The sequence below is a fragment of the Lacerta agilis genome, chromosome 4 (assembly GCF_009819535.1).
Source record: "Lacerta agilis isolate rLacAgi1 chromosome 4, rLacAgi1.pri, whole genome shotgun sequence".
In the NCBI taxonomy this organism is placed as follows: domain Eukaryota; kingdom Metazoa; phylum Chordata; class Lepidosauria; order Squamata; family Lacertidae; genus Lacerta; species Lacerta agilis.
The window spans coordinates 24,279,368-24,305,059 of record NC_046315.1 but is presented as its reverse complement, the minus strand read 5'-3'; the positions used below and the strand labels follow the sequence as shown (position 1 = coordinate 24,305,059).

The 25,692-nt window shown below is 41.3% G+C and overlaps 1 protein-coding gene across 2 annotated transcripts in view; it reads left to right on the top strand.

Moving 5' to 3' along the window:
* The first annotated feature begins 22,739 nt into the window (after positions 1–22,739).
* FLT3 (fms related receptor tyrosine kinase 3) overlaps positions 22,740–25,692 on the top strand; it is a 39,137-nt gene continuing 36,184 nt past the window's right edge. For both annotated transcript variants that reach the window (XM_033146417.1, XM_033146418.1), the window contains exons 1-3: positions 22,740–22,848; positions 24,393–24,589; positions 25,562–25,677. In XM_033146417.1, the coding sequence (XP_033002308.1) occupies positions 22,813–22,848; positions 24,393–24,589; positions 25,562–25,677 (349 nt within the window). In that variant the 5' untranslated portion in view covers positions 22,740–22,812. The remainder of the gene's footprint in view (positions 22,849–24,392; positions 24,590–25,561; positions 25,678–25,692) is intronic.

Here is a 25,692-nt window from a genome sequence, read left to right as displayed (position 1 = left end):
GTGGCGGCCTCCCGGCTGTTGTCGGATTGGAGGTCTCCTTCTCCCTAACTCTTGGGCGTGCTGGCTGCGGCTGGTGCTGGGAGCTGGGGGTCCACACGTTTCTCACCCCGGCTTTAATCCGTGAGTACGTGTGGCCCCCAGTTTTGCAGCAGCCACAATTTGTTGTTGTCGTTCAGTCGTGTCCGACTCTTCGTGACCCCATGGACCAGAGCACGCCAGGCACGCCTATCTTTCACTGCCTCCCGCAGTTTGGCCACAATTAGGGCTGGGCAAATGCGTCGACTTTGGTTGCTATCATTTTCTTATTTTCCCAGTCTTTGTTCTCCGTATGGCCACATCAGTTTGTGATGTATGTGTTTATACACGCAGTTAAAAGTTCTCACAATTAATTGGCAACCTGACTCCATTGTTTACGGCTTTGTAGATAAAAACAAAAATGTTTAACCTGTTTATTCTTTGTAGTTTATTTGCTGCTATTGTAAATTGTGCTGCTAGATAGGATTTCTCATTAAGCACCATCACTGTTGCATTTTGCAAAATACAGAAATCAACTTAGCAAACTTGGTGCGTGTGCTGATTTGGAGTAAAGAAGCCACTTACAGAAAGGTTGAGCCCCTTTCCATCCCCACATGGGCATAGCCAGGATTTAAAACCTGGAGCTGCTTCCTGTATAGTGTACCTGTATAATATACAGGTGGCGCAGTGGTCTAAACCACTGAGCCTAGCGCTTGCCAATCGGAAGGTTGGCAGTTCGAATCCCCGTGATTGGGTGAGCTCCCATTGCTCGGTCCCAGCTCCTGCCCACCTAGCAATTCAAAAGCACATCAAAGTGCAAGTAGATAAATAGGTATCGCTCTGGCGTTTCTGTGCGCTGCTCTGGTTTTGCCAGAAGTGGCTTAGTTATGCTGGCCACATGACCTGGAAAAACTGTCTGTGGACAAACGTCAGCTGCCTCAGCCAGTAAAGTGAGATGAGCGCCGCAACCCCAGAGTTGTTTGCGACTGGACTTAACTGTCACAGGTCATTTACCTTTATAATATATCAGTAATATATTCTACAAGCTTTAAAACATACTGGATGCACACCTAAAAATACATGGTTTGTATGGCTGAGATCAGTGTTGATTTTATTTATATACCACATTTAACATTTATATATTATGCTCAGGGCCTTTTTCCGCAGAACTGATAAAAATACAGTGGTACCTCTGGTTATGAACGGGATCCGTTCCGGAGCCCTGTTCGCAACCTGAAAGGTTCGTATCCTGAAGTGCCGCATCTGCGCATGTGCGCAACGCGATTTGGTGCTTCGCATGCACGTGACGTCATTTTGAGCGTCTGCGCATGCACAAACCGCCGAACCTGGAAGTAACCCATTCTGGTACTTACAGGTTCGGTGCGTTCGTATCCCGTGACGAACGCAACACGCAGCATTCGTAACATGAGGTACGACTGTATAACAACCCACAGTATCTGAATACAATAAACGCATTCATAATAATAAGGCAATGAATTGTCCATTCAATAAGTTCATCAAAATATAGGCATGGCAACAATCAAGCCAGTTGCCTAAATCAGTTACTTGGTTATAAGAATATTACAAATAGCTGATGAAACTTCCTAACTATTGTAATTCCAAGTTACTTTGCTCTATCTGTTGTCCTCTCATCTTTTCACAGGTTCTGGCATCTGTTAAGTGGTGGGGATATTATTTGGCATTTTGGCAGCTTGGGTACAATATCACACAAATGGTTCTTTTTTTTTTTGTCACCGCACTACCCTTTCAACTAGACTGTAGTTTTTGTACCTGATAGTCCTCTGGCCTGGTTTAATGGCTTGTTGAGCTTATTAAGCCCTTGTTACGGCTCTTAACAGCTGTGCCTCCCTAGGTTGCTTCACCTCCTGCTTGCCTTTCAGTGGGGTGAGGATCCTGGATTCCCACGTGCTCTGTAGCTGAGTTGAAACCATTATACTCCTCACATGCCTGCTCAAATTGCCGTTGAGATTTCTTGTTGGTTGCTTGGCCCTTTTGAGCTCTACAGTTTCATCCCCTGGGGTTATTTGGCAATACAAACACATAGAAAAGGAAAGGGTCCCTGCAAAAATGTTGATAAGGATAGAAGTTGGAATGAACTAGGGTTTCTTGAGCATTCAGCCTGATTTGTTTGCAGAGATTAGACGGTGGCTATGTAATGAGCATTCATCCCATTTTGCAGATAGGTTAGAATCAGGTCACATTCACACCAGGCCTTTAGAGCACATTTCTTCCCCCCAAAGAATCCTGCAAACTACTGTATAGTTTACCTCTCACAGAGCTACGATTCCCCTCACTCTTAACCAAATGTAGTTCCCAGGTTTCTCAGGAAGGCTTGCACTATCTGGTGTGGCTGTAGCTTTCATGTCAAGTGCTATCCCACAGTTTCAAGTTATTTTTCCATCACGTTTCTTATCACAGAAGTCTGATCTTTTGGGAAATCATGTTTGTTCTGCAAGAGCTACAGATCAGCTATAATTATGGAGCCTGAATTTGCCAGGGTGTGGTTGAATCCCACTCAGAATTAGTGACAGTCTTGAAGCGCTTTAGGATAGGCTGTGACTTAGGATCAGCTAGGTGACTATCAGGCATTGGGGATCCAATCCAAATCTGTACTTGGCAGGGGAGCACTTCCAGACTGTCACTGTTTTCGGGTGCTGTTCAGTTACATCCCTGATATGCACTAATAACTATCTCACTTCTCCAAGCAATAGTCCTCATCTAGCCAAAATGACACCATCTCTACACACAAGAGAGAGTTATCAGCAGGTTTGGGGAAACCCGAAAATTTTCAGAAAAATAAAAAATGTTTCCTTAAGCGGAATGAGAATTGAGCATTCTCAGTGACCCTGGAATGCTGTGTGACTCTGGGGAGGGAGGACAAACCAGGTGGGAGGGCGAATGGTATGGCGTATCATGGTATGGCGTATCCCAAGAAGAAGACATGACTGACTGAACAGTGAATAGGAGCACTCCACGCCTCAACATTTTGTTGCAGGACATGCTCGTTTACTTTGTAAAGTAAAATTCTCTGAATTGCTTACAATGTGGCAAATTACTTTGTCTAATTTGGCCTTCAATCCCTAGCAAGGAGAAATTCTGTCGGAAGAGAAGTTCATGTGCTAGACGGGCTACAAATTTTCACAGCGAAAGTATTTCTGCAAACCAAACAGCTTTTAAAACTTATCCACGCATACCACAGAGTGGCGTGCTACTTCCACTCAAGCATCATGTTCAGTGGAAATATTGTTCGCGCCAAAAAAAAAGACAAGAAAACTACTTTGGTTGTATGTTAAATGCCTTTCACTATTGACTTCTGCTCAGCAGATAAGCACAATCAAAGGTTGTGGTCCTCAAACCATTTCCCCTCCAGAATAGGGCTGTAGAAATAAATACATCTCAGGTGGATTCACACTTTCATTTCCCTTATCAGAATACTTTCCCTTATCCACAATAACTCATACAACCACAAGTGTCAGTGAGCAATTTCTGGAAGCATACGTAGATATACCACATCAATGAAAAGTAACTGTAAGCAACCCTTTTATATGTGTGCGTGAGTCTGTAGGTGTGTTTGTGTGTTAACAGATCTGTGGTATGGAGATAGCAAAACTGCAAGAGTTTGGATGTGTAAAATAAATTCATCCTAAGAAGTTGACTGACATCTTACGGGAGGAAGGATCTGTTACTCTCCATATGTTGTTGTTGTGGTTAAATTTATTACTCATGCTTCACTAGCAGGTCCCAAGGAGGGTTACAACAATTTAAAATTCAAAGCAGTTAAAACAGATTGCAATAACAGGGATATGGTAGACCCCGATAAAACATGTCTCAGATATCAAAGTCCAGGGTAAAGAGGTGTGTCTTCTGCATTTGCTGGCAGCTGTATAGTGAAGAAGCCAGACGCATCAACTCAGGGGCTGTCACAGAGAATGCCCTCTCCTGGCTCATGATTCCTCAAACTTCTGAGGGAGGTGGAACTACCAAGAAGGCCTCCTCTTTTGTTGGACACCATCAGCTTCAGCCAGCATTGTGAATAGTCAGATTATGTTTTAGTCCAGCTATTTCTGGAAGTTCTCCACTCCTCTCTTACAGCCTTGTCCAGCATCCAATTAAACTAGGGTATCTGGATTTAAATGTGCTTGGTCAATGAGAGAATGTTAGTTTCATTTCAAGGGTCCTGATTTAAGTGGGGTTTTGGACTTTAGCCCTAATTTATCTGTGGACAGAATCCTTCAGTACATGGTGATGATTACAAACACTGATGTTGCCATGAGCTAGCTAAAGCCTCCCTTTTATTAAAAGTTTACCTCATTCTGATAATTCAGTGACGTGTCATTTGAATGTAAAAGCTCTGCTTAGATACCTGACAATTATGGGACTATCGTACCTATCATATTTAGTTATTATAATGCAGTGGTACCTTGGGTTACAGACGCTTCGGGTTACAGACTCTGCTAACCCAGAAATAGTACCTCAGGTTAAGAACTTTGCTTCAGGGTGAGAACAGAAATCGTGTGGTGGCAGCACGGCAGCAGTGGGAGGCCCCATTAGCTAAAGTGGTACCTCAGGTTAAGAACAGTTTCAGGTTAAGAACGGACCTCCAGAACAAATTAAGTTCTTAACTCGAGGAGGCCACTTCAGGGCTCTTCCTGAAAAAAAAGAAAGCTATTTCAGGTCTGTGGTTTCAAACCCCCCCTCTTTTTTTTCTTCTTTTTTTTTGAAGAAGTGGTTTACGGTACACAGGCTGCAGTTTCAGACCCTGAGCTCTAACAGAAGCACAACACAGCTATGAGCATGCATCAGGCAGGCACCTGGGCCAGAAGAGGCCAACTTCAGCTGCTTGGTAAGCGTAACTACTGACTTCAGTGGAACCAGGATGAATGCTCTGGCCTCCTGTTTGCTTTGGATTCCAGCTGAAATCATGCCGTTTTCTCCTTTCCTCGTCTTATCAAGATGTTCCCTCTCTCCTTCCCCACCTGCTGCATTCATTCCCTCCCTCTCCGAACTCTTCTTTCCCCCATTCCCTGTTTTTCTGCTTCCTTTGCCTCCTGTCTCTTTTCCTCCTCCCCTTTCCTCTTTCCCTTCCATTCTCCTTGCTGCACCTATACCTTTCTCCTCTCTCAGTTTTCCCTCACTATAGAGAAAGGTTTTGCCAACATAATGGGTGCGTAAAGGCTGCTGGTTGCTTACGAAAAAGGCAATGCAATGACTTCCACTAGAAAAGCTTCTCTTGGCACAGTTGCAGTGGAAACTGTCAAAAGGCAATGGGACCAATGTTTTCGTAAGGAAGAATATAAGTGGTGATTCATTATCAGCAGTGGCCAACATGGGGCTTTCAAATTTCAGCAGCAATGCCAAAATTCAGCGCTTCTTGCCCTCCATTCTGAGTCCTTGTTGTGGTGCCACCTGCAGCACCCAGCGCAGGCAAACTGGTCATGCACCTCTGCTCTCAGATTAGATTTGGGCTGCGTTGTCAAGTGATGCAAACAGTGCATGTTCATGAAGCTGCAAGCCTTAGATCAAGGATGAGGAAACTATGGCCCTCCTGATATTGTTGGACTCCAGCTTCCGTCAGCCCTAGCCAGCTTGACCAATAATCGTGGAGGATGGGAGTTGTAGTCCATCATCATCAAGAGGGACACAGGTTCCCCAACCAAGCCTTGGAGCATTATCAGAAACATGATTTTTCAATCTATGGCAGTGCTTCCCAAACTGTGGTCCCTGAGCTTCATTCAGGTGGTCCATGACATGTCCACATTAAATATTCATAGTGATTCTCAATTGTATTTTTACTCCTTTATTTCTTTTATTGACTTTAATTGTATTACAATTTGAATTCATTGGAACTGGGAGGTAATCAGACTTCTTAGGGCATGGAGTTCCACATGCAAGCCGCCACCGTAGAGGTCAGATCCACACCATACATTTAAAGCACATTACTTCCCCCAAAGAAACCTGGGAACTGTAGTTGTTAAGGTTGCCTGGAACTTTAGCTATGTGAGGGGTAAACTACAATTTCCATGATTCCTTGAAGGGGCAGAAATGTGTTTTAAATGTGTGGTGTGTACACAGCTGTTGAAGGGTGATATAAGACCTAATGTGTATTACTGTTAACCTGAAGAAGTGTGCATGCACATGAAAGCTTATACCCAGAACAAACTTAGTTGGTCTCTAAAAGTGTCGAGGTTTGATTGATGTTTCCTTGCACAATGCAGAAGTATTTTTACTGAGAAAGTTTCATGGAGTTCAGTGTGCAATATTCCTATCCATGTATGCTTGGAACTGTGGTCGACATATCTTTTGCATGTAGTACAAACCAAAAGCTCATCCAAACTTAAGAACCCAACAAAATTAGTGCAGCTAGAACATTCTTTCACTGAGGTCTTTGCTCCCTTGGAAGTAAGTCTCATAGAATACAATGGTGCTTCCTTCCCAGTAAATGTGCATATGGCTGCAGCCTTAACCTTCAGGAGAAAATACGCAAAGTGCTTTCCAGAGAGGTCTCTATCAGTCCAAATCTCCCTAACGCTCTCCGAGATCAAACCACTTTTGCAAGTTTGAAGCAGATGTTGGTTGTGCATGGTGCTGCTGACAGGCTGGTCTTGCGTGATACTATCAGGAAAGCCTGTCAACTCCCTGGAGCAGTTTTGCTCTAACATTCCCCTTTTTCAGTTACAGCTGGGTAGCCGTGCTGGTCTGCCATAGTCGAAACAAAATAGAAAATTCTTTCCAGTAGCACCTTAGAGACCAACTAAGTTTGTTCTGAAGACCAACTAAGTTTGTATCTGAAGAAGTGTGCATGCACACGAAAGCTCATACCAAGAACAAACTTAGTTGGTCTCTAAGGTGCTACTGGAAAGAATTTTCTATTTTATTCCCCTTTTTAAAAATTAAGAAGAGATAAATGAATGGATAGATGCACAAACACTCCTGTGGTGTTTTTAGAGGGGCAGTCTTCAACTCACTTTTACTCAGACTAGACCAATTGGAATTAATGGACCTAGCTTAGTCATGTTCATCATTAATTTTGATGGGTTTACTCTGAGTAAAGTGAGTAGACAAATCACCCATGATATTTATAAAAATGGGGATGGAAGGGGAACCTGTGTCCCTCCAGATACACGGCTACCCACCTGCCTCCAGATACTGTGGGACTTCAACTTCCACCAACCCTAACCCTTGACCATGCTGGCTGGGGACTGCTGGGACTTGGAATCCAACAATATCTGGAGGACCACTGGCTCTCTATCCCTGATGTGAAAGGCAGGGGAGCAAGGTGTGCAACTGAGCCAGCAATCAATTTCCTGGCATGTACTTGGTTCAGTTGCAAAGTTGGGGGTGATCTTGAAAGCTAAGCTCTGAGCTCTCTTTATGCAATGCAGAACTTCAGTCTTCCTCTGATAGGTTGCCTGGAGCAACGGCCTCTTCATTTTTCCTCAATACAGTTTCTCTCCTCTCTTTGGGCCTTTCTTTCCATCTCTTTTAGAAGTATTTATTGAATGATTCCTACTTCCTCATCTCCTTTCTGGCCCATCTACACATTGTCAGGGTTTTTGCTCCCCACTCTTACCTGCCACAGCTTTGTCTAATGTAGGTTAAACAAATTCTCAGAGAAGGAGTTCATTGCTATGTTATGCACAGTCACCTATGGCATCTCCTTCATTTGTCTGCTTTGCTAGAAAGTTGACACCCACCAACTGGAGCCAGGTGCCAAACAGTGACTCAGGTGGGTGGACATAAGCTAAGAATTAAGGAATAGGGTGCTTCTGAGCACATGCTCAGACCATTTCTTATCAGTATGCACAAAAAGCTCTTTCACACAGAAATCAACATCTGTCTTCCCCAGCCCCCAAACCACTTTTCTATGATAAAGCAAATTCTGCCCACACTGCACATGGCTTCTCTCCCCCTTGCAAAATTCTGGGAACTGTAGCTTACTGAGCACCCTTAACCAACCACAGTTCCCAGGAGTCTTTAAAGGATGTCGTGTGCTTTGAATGTATGGTGTGTATGCAGCCTTAATTTGGGGAAGGGGAAACTTTTTGGTCGTTGCAATTGTTACAGTGCCTGAATTATAAACGCTTGCTGATTTCCTGCAAATCACTCATGATCTCTCTTTGCCCACCCTTGCTGTACATCATCTAGCTAGCACACTGGTGCTGCTGAAATATAGGTGCTAAAGGTAAAGGTAAAGGGACCTCTGACCATTAGGTCCAGTCATGGCTGACTCTGGGGTGGCGGCACTCATCTCGCGTTAGTGGCCGAGGGAGCCGGCGTACAGCTTCCGGGTCATGTGGCCAGCATGACTAAGCCGCCTCTGGCGAACCAGAGCAGCTAAAGAGTAACAAAACAGGACCAGCAGCTGTTCAGCTTACCAAACTTAAGTGTCTTCATAAATAAGTATCACCTTCTTGGCACATTGTCAAAGTTGAAGGTTTCAAAGCCCCAGACAGCAATAAAACCAAGCAGGTTTTGCAGTTATTGCGGTGTAATGAGCTGTTGTCTTGTGTGCACATGTGCTCTAAGCATCACATGCAAACGTTGGTTACTACCGTGTTGTACTCTCACATGTACATGGGTGTGTGAGTGGGTGTGCTGTGAATGTGGATGCATACTCACTTGGCCAACACAGTGAGATCTCTCCCTAACTGATGGCAACATTCAGTGTGATGGACTGAGGGAAAATGGGAGCCGCCCATATAGGTCAACAAGACAAGATTCATTTAAGATATAACTTGTTATTGTCACTGTTGTGTATTGATTCAATGGTTTTTATATCTGTATTACTATTGTCTGTATTCACATTAGGGTAAAGTAACTGCCTTTCTGTTCCAGAAGGAACAGCTACTATTAGTTCATTTAAGCTGCTGTATTTGGATCCTCAGTCTTATTGGTTCCCACCAAAAGGCAGCTTTGTGATTGCTTGCTATTGTTCCCTCCAAAATGTATCATTTCTAGTCAGTCTTCTGTTCCTATAAATGTAGCTTCCCTCTCCTCAGTATCCAGTCTTGTTTGCCTGAATAAAGAGTGTTACATGAAGAAGCTGCTATCTCCTGCCTGCTATGTCAGAAAGCTGAAATCACTTACTGAAATCACTAACCCCACATTACAACAGTCACTGAAATGTCTGAGACTGAGTTGATAATTGTTTTTCCTTTTAACTCAACATCTTGCTTCATGAATTTGCCTGTCCCATTCAGCAGAATGATTGCACTCTCAAAAGCATACCTGAGCGTGTTTAGGCATTGAAGAGCTGCCAACTGCTGAATTAGAAAACATCCAGAGGCAGAGACAAGTTTGATCCTGACTATTAGCACCACCAACACACACACACTATTGCAAAACAAACAACATGGTTCTATGAAGTTAATTCCCACTGAGATTAACCTGGTACAGTACAGAGATCTTTCCTTGATGCAGTACGGGGATTTCCGTTCCCAGTGCGATACAACATGGAGCCAATGATAAATGCACACCCACCACGTTGTATGATATTTATATTTAGGATATACAGGTGAAACTCGAAAAATTAGAATATCGTGGAAAGGTTCATTTCTTTCAGTAATTCAACTTAAAAGGTGAAACTAATATATGAGATAGACTCATGACATGCAAAGCGAGATATGTCAAGCCTTTATTTGTTATAATTGTGATGATTATGGCGTACAGCTGATGAGAACCCCAAATTAACAATTTCAACTTTGGGGTTTTCATCAGCTGTGCGCCATAATCATCACAATTATAACAAGCAAAGGCTTGACATATCTCGCTTTTCATGTCATGAGTCTATCTCATATATTAAACTCCAGTAGCTAATGAAAACAATTGCTTACATAAATGGACTTTTCCATGATATTCTAATTTTTCGAGTTTCACCTGTAGGTCTTGTGTTATTCTAAAAGGGTAGTAGTATATGTTGTGTAGGTATATTGCAATAATGGAATGTTTGATGTAATATCTGTAATATATCTCTTTAAAAGATAAGATTAGCATGTCAGTCTCTGCTGGGTGTTATTATAAGTAGTTAAATATGAAGCTGGCAATGTTCTTGGAAGGAAAGCAAAGTAGTCTTCTTTAGGGCGATAGCTCTTTTGGAGCTGTAGTGGATGGAATGTATTTTAAATGTTAAATTTCTTTTTTAACCGTTGCTACTCGAATACTTGGCTAGGTTAGTAATTTCATGGTCAATATTTAGAAACTGGTTATGACTATAACACATCTTTTTATTCTATTATTTATTCATTTATTCAATTTATACACCGCCCTATACCCGGAGGTTTCAGGGCAGTTCACAAACAAGACCACAACATATAAAATCAAACCAAAACCAATAACCCAATAACACCCCCCCCCCAAAAAAAACCAACCACATTCTAAAAGCTTGTTGGATGACAATAACATCAACCAAAGGTCTGGTTTAAAAGGGAACATTTTCGCCTGGCGCCTAAAGCTGTATAATGAAGGCGCCAGGCGAACTTCCCTGAGGAGAGCATTCCATAGACAGGGAGCCACTGCAGAGAAGGCCCGTTCTCATGTTGCCACCCTCTGGACCTCTCAAGGAGGTGGTGCATGAAGGAGGGCCTTGGAATATCATCTCAGGGTCTGGGTAGGTTCATATGGGAAGAGGCTGTCCTTGAGGTATTGTGGTCCTGAGCCATTTAAGGCTTTATAGTCAAAACCAGCACTTTGAATTGGGCCCGGAAACTAATTGGTAACCAGTGCAGTTGGACCAGGATCGCTGTAATGTGCTCAAACCGTCTTCCTCCAGTGAGCAACCTGGCTGCTGAATTCTGCACTATTCATTTATTTACAATATTTATTTACAACAGAGCAGCACAGAGTCAAAAGAAGTGGGTCCCACAAACCAAGACTATATTTGCAGTATTAGCAAATACTTTTTTAAAAATTAAAAATTAAATACATGCATAAATCCTGTTACACACGTGCAAAGCTTCTTTGGCACTGTAAGAAGAGTGTGCTGGATCGGGCCCATCTACTCCAGCATCCTATTCTCACAGTGGCCAACCAGTTGCCTTGGGAAGCCTGAAAGCAGGACCTGCTTGTGGTCCCCAGCTATTAGCATTTAGTCAGAAGTATACTGCCTCCAGCACTGGAGGTAGAAGTTACCCCATTGTAGCTAACAGCCTTTGCAGAAGAAAGGGGCAGATCCACTGTATTTCCCAGCGTTGTGCAGGCAGCCTGATGTGGAACCTTGTGCACACAGAAAATAACGTGTCTCAGCAGAGATGGTGAGGATGGACCCATGACTCTGCCTCTGAGTGCCCAAGCAATAATTAATTACTTCCTCATAAATGACTATCCATTTTTTATCTTTGTGATCTCTGCACCTGGAGATGCTTATATATAGCAAGCTGTCTGTGGTGCATGTGCATCTCTGCAGAGGGTACAGCCACAGGGAATCCCCATGCTGCACAAAATTATGATAGTGAATGTATAAATATTCATTTGTTCAAGCCAAGATGCCCAGCGTGTTTTGAATTTGAATTGTCCTTCAGCAGGAAGGTTTTAAGAAACAGATGCATAAAATTACAAGTGTGCTTCCATGGGCAAGACTGCCAATCAGCTGGTCCGTGCAGTGGTGACATCAAGCCCCACTAAGTTCCTCTTAAGTCAGGGTTCGAAACCAACCTGTGCTTACCAAGGAACATTTTTTATTTTACAGTTCAGGCTAGGCTGCAAAGGAAAAATTACTCATCTGGCAGTGTGATGGTGTCAGGTGATGTAGGTGGGCGCACTCACTTGTCTAAGTGGTCCATGGGGGAGCTCACTCTGGGTTAGAGCCCTCCTCATCAGTTGCAAATGGCTTTTGCAAAGTTGGGAGCAGAAGGTTGTGGTAAGTCTCCACTCTCCTAATGCCCCACCCACACTTCTGTTCTGTAAACCCATGAGAATGCTGTCAGAAAGTTGGGAGATGGTGGTGGCTCATTGCTCTTATCCAGCCTTCACTCCCATACTAAAGCTGCAGCCCAAATCCCATTTGCATGGAAGTAAGCCTTGCCGAATTCATTCTGATGTGGTTAGCATTGCACTGCAAGGAGACTTGCCAGTTTAAAACTGTTGTTTTTCAATAGTTGCAATCCAATTTATGGAGGTGTAAGCCCTGTTGAATTCAATAGGATTTACTCCCAAGTATACATGATTAGGGTTACACTGTAAGACAGAACGTTGGAAGATATGGACTCCTGGTCCAACAGTCAGATGCTTCTGTCCCATCCCATTCTTACGTTGTTGTCTTGAATGTTCTAGCTTGACGTATGGGAAGGACAAGTCAGTCGTAGGTCAGAAATGATTCTTTCCTTTCGAAGGGGAAGTCCATAGGTGACTAAAATGACAACCAGTATCATTTCTTCAGTTGTTGGCACCTTATTAGAGTTGCATTTTCATTTCTCCATTGTGTGAGTGTCCTGCCGCCGCCTATACACTTTCCTGGCTGGTAACATATTGTAGGCTATGGCGCAGCATCATTGGCTAGGATAGTGGCCTAATATCCTCGAAGCATTGTGCAGGGGTACCAAGACACCATTGCTTATATCCATGTTGGTTAAAGCATGTTAAACTTTCCTTCAATATTTTATGGGACATCTGCATCTACCCTCTTAAACAACAGCAGTAACTTCCGCAATAAATTACTGCGGTTCTGTACCATCCACACTGTTGACTGAAAACAATTCCTTTTCCACTTTAGTGCAGTGGTGGGGAACCTTCAGCCTGTGGGCCTATTTAGGTCCATCAGATCTCCCTCTTTGACCCATGAGGCCACTTCAGCCAAGCCACGTCAACCTGCCATCCACCTGGTGTCATATATGATGGCAAATGTAGGGCAGGTAAAGTGCCAAAAGAGGGTTTGTGAACACTGTGTATTATCTGATTGTTGGCACTCACAATCTGCCTGGGGAAATGGATTACCTGACACCATTGTGATATCAGGTGATTGACAGGTAAGCAGCTCTGCGCACCTGCCAAGCTTGGCCCATGGAGGTGGGAGAGATTAGGATCCAGCCTGCTACCGGGATTCAGTTTCCCATTCCTGCTTTAGTGCATCTGCACCTACTGAGATCAAGTATTTTACTGCTGAAATTGTTGTTGGCATTTGGTTAGCAGCACCAAAATGACATCCTGAGGGCACAAGCCTAGGCACTTCCAGAAAAACCTGCTGCTATATCGTAAGGCACTTGTAATGTGCCCCCATCTCTGGGGAGAATTGATCGATAGAGAAGGACACCCTCTTCAAGCAATAAATGCAGGAGGTGTAGTTCCATTCTGTAGTGGCAGCCTCTAGGGTTATGCACCAGATTTGGCAAAAGCCCGAGCTAATTTGGGGGATCTAAGGCTTTACCTCAAACCTAGACAGCATCTCAAAAAGCAGAGACATCACCTTGCCGACAAAGGTCTGTATAGTTAAAGCTATGGTTTCCCCAGTAGTGATGTATGGAAGTGAGAGCTGGACCATAAAGAAGACTGATCGCCGAAGAATTGATGCTTTTGAATTATGGTGCTGGAGGAGACTCTTGAGAGTCCCATGGACTGCAAGAAGAGCAAACCTATCCATTCTTAAGGAAATCAGCCCCGAGTACTCACCGGAAGGACAGATCCTGAAGCTGAGGCTCCAATACTTTGGCCACCTCATGAGAAGAGAAGACTCCCTGGAAAAGACCCTGATGTTGGGAAAGATGGAGGGCACAAGGAGAAGGGGATGACAGAGGATGAGATGGTTGGACAGTGTTCTCGAAGCTACCAACATGAGTCTGACCAAACTGCGGGAGGCAGTGGAAGACAGGAGTGCCTGGCGTGCTCCGGTCCATGGGGTCACGAAGAGTCGGGCACAACTAAAGGACTAAACAACAACAACAAAGGCTTTACCTGAGATGGGTGGAATAAGGCCATTGGTAAGGCCATCCAGAGCTATCTGGAGTTGTTGAGGGGATGGGGGGGGGCTTGGACAGGAAAGAGAGGCAGGCATCAGGCAGGATGGGTGGGAGCCACAAAGCCCTAGTAGATTATTTCTTCTGGTGATGTATTGGAGAAGTGGTGACTAATCCAGGGATACTTGTTGGTGACTAAAACCATATCATATGCCTTAAAACTTAGAGGATATTAATTTAAAATTAGATCTCATACTTAACAGTCAACATTTGCAAATATTTCAGAATTAACGTCTGACCTTTTTATTAAAACACACACACATTTGAACATTTTAAGATTTTGCTTTACTTCAATTTAACTTTGCAGGCTACTTTAAGAAAAACCACACCAAATATCCTATCCCCTTTTAAATGTGTGGGAGGGGAGAGTGTTATTGGTTTTGTTTTTCTCTTGTTTTTTATCATGTATTTTATGCTTTTATCTTGCATTTTTATGCTATGAGATCTACGGATGAAAGGCCAGTATACAAATTTAATAAATAGTAATAATAATAATTGTTAGTGTTTATTTTTATAAGTCTTGGTAAGGCAGTGGAAGACAGGAGTGCCTGGGGTGCTCTGGTCCATGGGGTCACGAAGAGTTGGACACGACTAAATGACTAAACAACAACAACAACAAAGGCATTAGGGAAAAAAAGGATATAAATTCTTTAAAAATGTAACTATGGCATTTTTGCTGAAGTGAAGCAGACCCAGCTGGCAATATCAGGTATACAACCCAGAGCTTCTTGAAAGACAAGAGGTGGAATATAAATAAAATAAATGTGTCGATCTACCAGATTTAATGCTGTTATCTCTTCTCTTACACACACATGAGGTGTCTATATTCAGCACTGTGCTCATGACTGGAATGCTGAGAATAAAATTATAGGGGAAGAATATAAATTAGAAGTATTGTGACAAGGAAATCCAAAATTTGAGAAGGTTATTGAGAATTTTTTCAGTGAGTATATTTCATTTAGTACTCCTATATTAAATACCAGTCTATATTGAAAATAGACTGTTTTGGACCCTATCTACAAATTGACACCCATTGTTTCTCAGAGAATTGTGCTGGTATTTGTCTTTTGTAAGCAAGCATTACGAGGTGCTCATATGCACAATGAACTGTTTTTTAAAAATATATATTTTAAAAAGGGGAGGGAATGGTAATTTTCTTATCTCAATCTAGAGCTTGGTGTCCAGATCAAGTCTTCAAACAGTTTTTGTTTGTGTCTTGAAAGTTCAGGGCTAGTTGACACTGTATTTCAATGCATTTTTGTAATAAACAAATGAAAGGTGCAGTACTAGTGGAAAGTTCTGCTGCGCAAATCCCATTGAAGTGAATGAGTACTCAACAGCAGTACTGGGCTCCCATTTATGTGCATGCGAACTTCACAGTGGATTGAGCCTATGAAGCTTGCATAACTTGCCACTGAACGTTAAAAATAAGAAGTCTTTATGCTGTACCTGAAGTCCTTCTGGAAGCATGAGATAGCTTTTGTTGAAATTCTACCCTTTCATTAGAAAACTGGATTCCAACGTTTCATTTGCATTTGAGGAAGTAACGAAACAGTGTAGCTGATGCCGACCTGGAGAGCTACATTAAGTTCAGAGGAGATGATCAAAGGCTTCAGACTGTCATGTCTGCAGCAAATTCCATGATGAAACCATGCAAAGCGAGTTTGATTATGGGCTGAACAGCATATTTTGCATATTTTGTGAAAGCGTCTTGATTCAAAGAGGTCAGAATTAGCATGGGGATTGCATCAGCTCCGCAGTCTGAAGCACTCCATGATTACAATGCCATGCTTGCTTAGTCTAGACTTCAGATTGAATTTAGCACATAATATATACAAAAGTATTGGGCTTGCTGCACATAGAGGGCTTAAACTGGCTTTTCCATTTTCCATATCCATAACTCAAGCTTGCAACTTGTGCTGCTTAGATTGTGTGTTTGATTTTAAACTATTTATGTCCTGCTTCTTTTCCTGCATTAGCATGATGCATTTGAGATCTATTGCACCATTATTCCGTTTATTGTGGTTATTTTAACCATCATAGTTATATCAACCACATAATTACAATATATTTAATACATGTATATATATAATACATCATAGTTATACCAACCACATTATAATATAATAATATAATAATATAATAATATACATTGATATAATATTGAAGAAGAGTGTTTACCCCAGAATCTCTCTCTCTCTCTCTCTCTCTCTCTCTCTCTCTCTCTCTCTCTCTCTCATAAATACAATCTACGAAAGGTTAAAAAAGAATAAAACAATAGATATATATTGAAATACAAATGGTTAAGAGGGCTAGTACATTTAAAAGCATCCAGTTTTTTGTGTTAAATCATTGCAATTTACTATATTAGCCTCAATAACGTTTCTCCTCAGCTTTTGGGTTGCCACTGCAAATCTCATAACTGTCAGGAATTTGTCAGAATCAAATGATCACAAGATCTAGGGAGACCCATATATAGGGATCAATGGGATAAATTATGGAAAATTAACATGAAGTTTACAGCATGTTCTGGAATTAAAGAGAACATGATGAAACTGGTATATAGATGGCACTTTACCCCAGAGAAGTTGGCAAAAATATATGGAACAAATTCGGGTAAGTGCTGGAAATGCCAAGATGAAATAGGTACGGATTTTCACTGTTGGTGGAAATGCCCAGAGATTTATTAATTTTGGAATATTATATATGAAAATTTGAAAAAAAATGTTGAAAACCACATTTGGGGAAAAACCTGAAATATTTCTATTATGACCCCTGAGAATATTCCTTAAGACAGAAAAAGCATCCTTTTGTATGCTTGTGCCGCAGCAAGGATACTTATAGCTAAAACCTGGGAAGGAGAAAAAAATACCAACAGTCCAAGAATGGCAAATTAAGTTAATAGAATATATGAATTTAGCAAGGATGACAGCGGTAATAAGAGATAAACAAAAACAGAAAACAAAAGCAGAGTGGAAATATGTGGAAGAATATTTAAGAAAAGAAGGTTTGAAAACGGAACTAATGATTTGCTTAGATTAAGATACGCACGTGGGAGATTTAAACTATATATAATTTTGTTTTTGTTTTTTAAGAATGAGAGTAATTAAATTATTAGTTAGAGTAATGAAATGAGTATTATACTAAGAAAACCGTTGTAGAAGCAATATGAAGTCATATTTTAAATTTGATTTATAATTTGAAAGAGACTATTGTAAATTTATGTCTGTTATTATTTGTGTGATGTAAGATTTAATGTTTTGTTTTGTTTTATGTTTGATTTTTTTCTTCTTAAAAAACACAAATTTAATAAAGGCTTATTTTAAAAAAAAATTAAAAGGAATTTGTCAGAATCAAACAACAAATATGTAATTTTTTCTTGAACATCACCATCAGGTATCTTACTTAACAATTTCAGAATAACCTTTGAACTAGATTTATTTATCTAGGGATTGGACAGTGCTATGTTCAGCACTATTCCACATTCCACAGTTCAGATAAGATAGGAAATATGATTAGATCAGGAGCTATGTTCAATTGGAAATCTCTCAGTCTGTTGTTGAGGCAACAATAGACACATTTTTGCCCTTGCAAGATTCTATTCCTCATTGTATTCTGCTGCTCATCTTGCACAGAATGCTAAGCCAAGGCATGACTAAGAATAAACGAGCAAGAATTTTGTTGCTCAGAGCAAAAGGCACGGGGGTTTCACTCACCCCCTTGCTCCCACTACTCTACCCATAAGTAAGCCATGATTTGGCTTAGTGTTGTGTCTGAACCCAGGCTCGTGGTTTGTCTCCCCCAAACAAACCAGAAGCAGTCAGCCAACAGCAAACCTTGCCTACTGCTCATTGTTACTACCCTGTTTCTCCTAAAATAAGACATAGCCATAAAATAAGGCATGGCAGGATTTCTATGCATTTGCGAAATATAAGCCATTCCCCAAAAATAAGCCATACCCCAAAAATAAGCCATAGTGACGTGGTACCTCCCATTAAAACAGCCTGGAGAGGCGTGGCTATGCAGCGTACCGATGCGGCGCGGTTAAAATAAGACATCCCCTGAAAATAAGCCATACTGTGTTTTGTTGAGCGAAAAAAAATATAAGACGGTGTCTTATTTTAGGAGAAACACGGTAGTTTGGAGATCAAGTTTGGACTTAATCCTAAGGCAAACCATGGCTTAGCTGCAGGTCACATGAGAACAGCAAGAAGGAGTCTCCATGACCTGGAACTGGAAGAATTAAAAACTGGCGTAATGAAATCATGCATCAAAGTCTGGAAACTTTGCAGCCACTTCATAACCTAAGGCAGGGCCTCATATATATATATATATATATATATATATATATATATATATATATATATATATATATATATCCTCTAACTTCATAGCAACTTTATCAATGCCTCCCCGACTCCACCCCAACATGCAATTGCATTTGAAAGATCATTGTTGCTGTATATATCTTTCTGCCAAATGAGCCCTTATTTCACTCTAGGGCAGTACAGCACCTGCAGCCTGCATACTGGAAACAGAGACTCAGTGCCGGGAATGTGACGTAGTTTCATGCATTCGTAGATCACAGAACCAATTTTCCGGTAGCCTTTTCTGTGACATCTTTCAATACCATTGATCATTCTGTTCTTGGGTGTTGACTGACAACATGCTTTCTTAGTTTCTTGTCTTCCTTACTGTCTACTTTCTTTATCTGTCAGTGGTAATCCTTCTCCCCGCGGTCTGCCACTTCCCATCTGAAGCTCCTCAAGGATCTGTCCTGAGTCATCTTCTCTCTTTATCTCATTCCTCTTAGTGCTATTGTTTTGTCCACGATCATTTCCATACCATCCACTTGCAGCTGCACACTTCTTCTACTGATTTGTGTTCATCTTCTCTTTTTTAAAAAGATTTCTGCTTTTTGTTTTGTTTTGTTATTTCTAACCAGATGTCTTCCCATGAACTTACGCCAGCGTTTAGGGGACTGGTAGCCCTTCAGAGGCATTGCTGAACTGCTACTCCCATCAGCCCTGACCATTGATTGTGCTTGTGGGGGCTGGTTTCCCATCCCTGCCTTAGATACTGTCTTCCCAGTAGTTTTGTTTGGGGTCTAGGAGATGGAAGGATCTGTCAGTTTTGGTTCTCTCAATTTCTCATTTTTCCAGTTTCCAATTTGGTTCTCCACATTTCTCAGCAACTTGCAAGTGTGTGTGTGTGTGTGTGTGTGTGTGAAAAATCCTCATGAACATTAGCACCTTAGTGCGACTTTCACCTAATAAACACATTTATCTATGTGGTTTTGACTAATGTACACATTTATGTTACTTTTCATGCATACTTTCCTCTAATATATGTATTTTTGGAAACATTGTTTGGTTGGAGAACAGCATTGCAAAATTCACGTAAGTGCAAATTTTGAAGGATTGCTGTGTTTCACTTCTCATGTCTGCAGCTAATTCCATGATGAAACCATGCAAAGCAAGTTTGATTATAGGTTGAACAGCATATTTTGCATATTTTGTGAAAGCATCTTGATTCAAAGAGGTCAAAATTAGCATCAGCTTCGCAGTCTGAAGCACTCAGAAAGTGTAGATTGGATAAATCCAGTTTTATATGCTAACTGAATCAAATTTCTCTCCCAGCCCTACTTGGGACTTCCCCTCCACCCCAAGAAAACCCTCTTTTTAAAATAAAAAAATAAATAAATCTAATTTTCATTGTAAGCATTTTGTTTCATTTCAGTGGTGGCTTGTTATCATTTTATAGATAATTAAATAATAATTTAAAAATACAGATAGGAAAAGGAAGCTGAAGAGCTAAACCAGAGGTGTTGCTGTGTTTTCCTTCCTCTGTGTTTGTGCTATCTTCCTCCCTTTGGATTATGTGTTCTTAATATTCCTAATCCCCAGCCGTTCTTCTTTTAATCAGTCCACTCTCTCCTACTAAGATCCAACACTAGCACCGATTCAGCCACACACAAATCATACACCCACACTTGCACTCCTCCAGTGTACAACTCTTCCCTGCCCTCTGGCTTTCTGCCAGCTAAAGGGGCATTTCCAAAGAGACAAGAGTCTGCTTTGCCCAATAGCACTGGCGCACAATGGAAATGGCATTTGCAGCACCGACCATGAGGTCAATGGGCATTGTGTTTTCTGGCATAATTTGCCTCAGGGTGGGTGGGCCATCGGGTGAAGTGGAGGCGACTATAAACAGCAGGCTCCTAAAAGCATGGAGAAGATGTCAGAGGCAGGCAGGGTTTGTGTGGAAAGCTGCCCAAAGAGATGCAAAGGAAGAATATCGCCATGAATAAATGAGAACAGAAGGAGTTGAGTTTCACACCGAGGCAGAACCAAACTGCTGAGTTTCACAAAAGGGGGCGAGGATATGGCCAAGATGTGGTTGTGTGCAGAATGCATTCATTAAAAAAAAAAATGAATTTCTCACCACCACTCAGAAAGGTTGAGGGGGTCAGAGCAAAGGCACTTCCCAGATTGAGAGGGGGGGTGGCGGCAAAACTTGAAGGTGCCCAACTAGGAAAGCATTAATGCTGTGGAAAAGGAAGGCATTGCCTCTTGGACCTCAAACTACTAGGCTTATCATAGCTTAGCCTCCACCGCCTGACGTAGACGGCTCACTTTGCCTAATGACAGGGCTGGTCCGGCAGTTGAGCTGACTCTTAAAGCATTCCATTATATTTGATTACTATTTTGTTGTTGTGTTGTTTCTTTCGTTTTGGTCCTTGTGCCTTGCCCAGCTATCTCAAGAAGGTCTGACAAGAATGCAGAGTATTTTAAATGGTCCAGGTTGTTTGAATGAGCTTTTATTGGGGTTGTAGTCACCTAAATCATACTCAGAGAGACATTAATGGACCAAAATTAATGTTTTCTGTGCCAACTTTTAAACAACTGCTGAAAACTTTTTTATTATTATTCTGCCAGGCGTGCGCAGGCAATTAAGAGTGCATCTTCCACAAATGGTTTGTTGATTCTTAAAACGACGATGACAACAACAAACTTGCTTGCTTTTAAATTATTTTTATTTTTTAGAATGCTTTTATTTTATAGTTTTCATCCTTTTAACGTTGTAAATTGCTTTGATATGCTTTAATGGTATAGGAATGTTAGTCATGTCTATTAATTTCAGTCAACTCTGAGCAGGACTTACATAGAAGAAAAACGCTTTAGGTTCAAATAAGTAGAACAACTGTAAGCCCGTTTGAATAGGTCAAAACCAAATGCAGAGCACTTTATCTGTGGTTAGTTCCTTGTTTTTACTTCACTTTTCCATGTTCCTTGTGTGTCATTTTTGTCCTTTGGATTAGGATGTGGTTTTAAACCACAGGTAAGTGTAGTGAGGGTAAATAAATATACGTCAAACTGGGGTATATACCTCAAACTGAGTACAAAGCAGGCACGACTTTATTTTCATTTTCCGGGAAACATTAACTATTTGTTTATTACATCTATACCTCCCTTTCAGTCTCAGGAGTTCAATGTGGTGTACATGCTCCCCCCCCTTAACTCAAACCTACCCTGTGAGGTAGGTTAGACAGAGAGGTAGTGACTGGCGTAAGGTCATCCAATGAGTTTCATGACTGAGTGGAGGGTTGAATCCTGGTATTCCCAGCCCTCATCAAACCAATACACCACCTTCAAGCCAGTTAAGAGCGGTAGACTCATAATCTGGTGAACAGGCTTCACGTCTCCGCTCCTCCACATGCAGCTGCTGGGTGACCTTGGGCTAGTCACACTTCTCTGAAGTCTCTCAGCCCCACTCACCTCACAGAGTGTTTGTTGTGGGGAAGGAAGGGAAAGGAGAATGTTAGCCGCTTTGAGACTCCTTCGGGTAGTGATAAAGCGGGATATCAAATCCAAACTCCTCCTCCTCCTCCTCCTCCTCCTCCTCCTCCTCCTCCTCTTCTTTAAATTTGTATACCATCCTTCACCCAAAGATCACAGGGCGGTTCACAACACTTATCAGGTTATATTGCATTGATCTCGTACCAGCGACTCAATGCCATTGCAGGTTACATTGGAACAGGCAGCGAACCTTTACAGAATACTGTACCGTCTCTTGAATTGTTTTACGCTTTTCCCACCTTCTACTCTTTTAAGCTTTTTAAACAAGCTTGTTTATGTTGATTTAAGTGTGTGTGTGTGTGTGAGAGAGAGAGAGATTCTCATTGTAAAATGGCAGGGTATAAATGCACCTAAATTAATAATAGAACCGTAGAATTGCTGGAAGGGACTCCAAGGATCACTTGGTTCAACCCCCTTCAAGGCAGGAATTGCAACTGAAGAATCCCTGACAGATGGCCATCCAACCTCTGTTTTAAAACCTCCAGTGAAGGAGAACCCACCATCTTCCGAGGGAGTCGGTAGAATAAGGCAGTGACTGTTCCAATTCACCTTAGAAGAGGGGACAATTTAGATACGCTACCTGGAAGATCAGGGTTCAAAAATGTACTGAGAACTCGACAAGTGGAGAGGCTCCCTGTTCCAGACATTCATCAGCTCTCCAATTTATGGAGTGCAACAGGATTAGCAGAGCTAATGGCTGTACCTTTGCTATTTTAAGGTTGCTTTTTCTATTATTTTTATGCTGGTTTGTGTTTATGCTTTTGGCTAATGCCTTGTGCTGGTTCTGCATTTTATGATGCTCTTTTATTGATCGTATTGTACTTGTACTATTATCCTCAGTTTCCTGCTCATAACAATGGCCTCCATTTTCCTTTTTTTTGCTTTCAGCTCTGATTCTTACACTGGTACCCACGGCTGTGATTGGCGTGGGTGCACCAGAGATTGCATGCCTTTTAATCAAGCGAAACAATATAATGTCAGGATCATTGGAATCTTCACCTTCTCATGAGGTAAAAAGGATATGAACCTGTGTGGTCAGTGAAGACCGGCATCAATGCTCTCCATACCACCAACTTCAGAAGGGAGATAGACTGCAGTTTGAGGGATTCTTTCCCCAGAGAGACTCAGGTGGTACCTGCTTCACTAGTTTTTTTGGTGCCATCTGAACTTTAAATGTGTTTTAAATGTATGCTGTGTTAGCAACATACAAGATACTTCTAATTTAGGATTGGGGAATCTGGCCCTTCAGATTTCATTATTTTATTTCACACACACACACACACACACACACACAAAATATTATAATAAAACTTCATTGTGATTTACAAAAAAATAAAATAAAACCATTGTAATTACCAAAGGCACATCAAAGCAGGTATTTTAAATATTCAAAGCTACATAAGACGAGCAGTAACCTAAAAACAGAATAAAACACATGGTAATGTCTACATATCTGGATATACAGGTGAAACTCAAAAAATTAGAATATCGTGGAAAAATTCATTTATGTAAGCAATTGTTTTCATTAGCTACTGGAGTTTAATATATGAGATAGACTCATGACATGCAAAACGAGATATGTCAAGCCTTTATTTGTTACAATTGTGATGATTTTGGCGTTCAGCTGATGAAAACCCCAAAGTTGAGATTGTAAATTTGGGGTTTTCATCAGCTGTACACCATAATCACCACAATTATAACAAATAAAGGCTTGACATATCTCGCTTTGCATGTCATGAGTCTATCTCATATATTAGTTTCACCTTTTAAGTTGAATTACTGAAAGAAATGAACCTTTCCACAATATTCTAATTTTTCGAGTTTCACCTGTATGTAGCTAGACTCCCAACTCCCATCAGTCCCAGTCAACATGGCCCAATGGTCCAGGATGTTGGGAGCTGCTGTCCAGCAATATCTGGAGCGCCACAGGTTCCCCATCCCAGTTTTAACTGAAAATGCCAGGACAGAACCTGCAACCTGAATGCAAAGTGTGTACTCTGTCATTGGCTCTTACCCACTTAGGTGGGTAGCTCTTAATATCTAATGATATTAGAAAAGAATGTTCACCTGTGTTTGTTCTTTACACTTAGGCAGGTGAAACTCAGCGAACCATTCTGTGTAGGAGCTAGGAATGAAATGTCAAACAAACAAACAAACATGTCAAGAGATCCTTAGCATCTATGAGCCCATCAGTATCTGAACAACCAGCTCTATGGAATCAGCTTCTTAATGAACTTAGATAAAGGCCTAGCAATTTGCTCTTTTCCTAATGTATGTTTCTAATAGGACTTTCCCTGAAGAGTGACTCTTCTATATTATAGTTAAATGCTTTTAAGATCAGTTTCTAGACTATGTATACATTATATACAATGTGTGTGTGTGTGTGTGTGTGTGTGTGTGTGTGCACAGTATACATATATGATGGTGTACATTGCTTCTGAAACATTTGTTTGAAAGTGGTGAATAAATCCTTAAATAAAATAAATAAAGCAGAGATCTTTTTTTAAAAAAGGCTAGTGTGGTAAAATATGTGTTTCCATCTCATGCAATACAGACCCAAGAAGACCGCAGGTGTTCCCTGTATTATCAAACCAGCAAGAATATCTATGAAGCAGCAACGGATTTTGAAGTTGGTGTGCTTGAAAATGTTGAAATTAAAGCAATAGTAAATATTTCAGAGAACATCACGTGTCTTTGGTTTTTTAAAGAGGACCAGACTGACTGTAATTCCTCTCGGGAATTGGAGAACAGGTAAGCAAAGAGATACACTGAGTGATGATTATGATAAAATTTCCTATTATTTGCTCTGGTTCAGAAAAGTGCTGAGCATCTGAGGAAATGATTACACGAGCAGCCAGAGCTTTACTTGTAGTTTTTGCCTTAACTGTTCTCACTACTGAAGAGGCAATTCTCAGTGACTTGCCTCTTCAGCAGAAGGAATAGTTGGGTCAAAAGCCACAAGTACACAGAGTGTACAATTTTCTCATACGCTTATATGTCCCTACTTTGACGCACAGATTTAATCTTTAAACCTACCAATTAAATTCACCTCAGTTAAATACAGATGGCTAAGCTTTACTCGGGGCATACCCATTGAACTGAATGGATGTAGGTTAGCCATGTTCAAAAATTTCAATTCTGAGTAAAATTTATTTGAATGCCACCCACTCACTTTAGATTCCACTGAAAGAGGTTCACTTCTATCATTCTGGACAGAGGTTCTTTCTTAGGAAAGGGCGGCTTAGCATTCTTCACTTATTTGCTAGAAGTCAGAAACAAGAGGTGGGTTGGGCACCTGCAACCACACATTCAGAGCAAAGCTGCCGCATCAGCCTGTCCAGTTTACAATATTCAACAATAGTTACTGAATCTAGACATACAGTCTTCTCTTGTGATGAGACAACAGCCATCACACATTTGAGTTGCAGGGGAATTTAAAAGGATCCCGGTGCAAGAAGTACATTGATAAACTTCTGAAGAAGCATTGAACCTGGGACCTTCTGCATGCAAAGCAGACTTTCAACCATTGAGCTATGGCCCTTTTCCAGTTTGGCTAAGGCCTTTCTCCACAGATTGATTAGTATGATGGTTTGTTCTGATCCCAACCACAGGTTTTGCTTGCCTGCTTGGTGTTGTTTTTGTTGTCAATTTGTTCTGCTTCCTTTTACTTTCACATGAAGTTGTTGTTGTTGTTTTAATGGATGCTTTCCCCCTATTTTATAGGCATGTTGTTTCAAAGAAGTTTCCAAAAATTAGAGAAACACAGGCTGGAAATCACACACTGTCCATTAAAACCGAAACCAATAATTACAGGGTGACATTTACAATTCATATAAGAAGTAAGTATGACATGG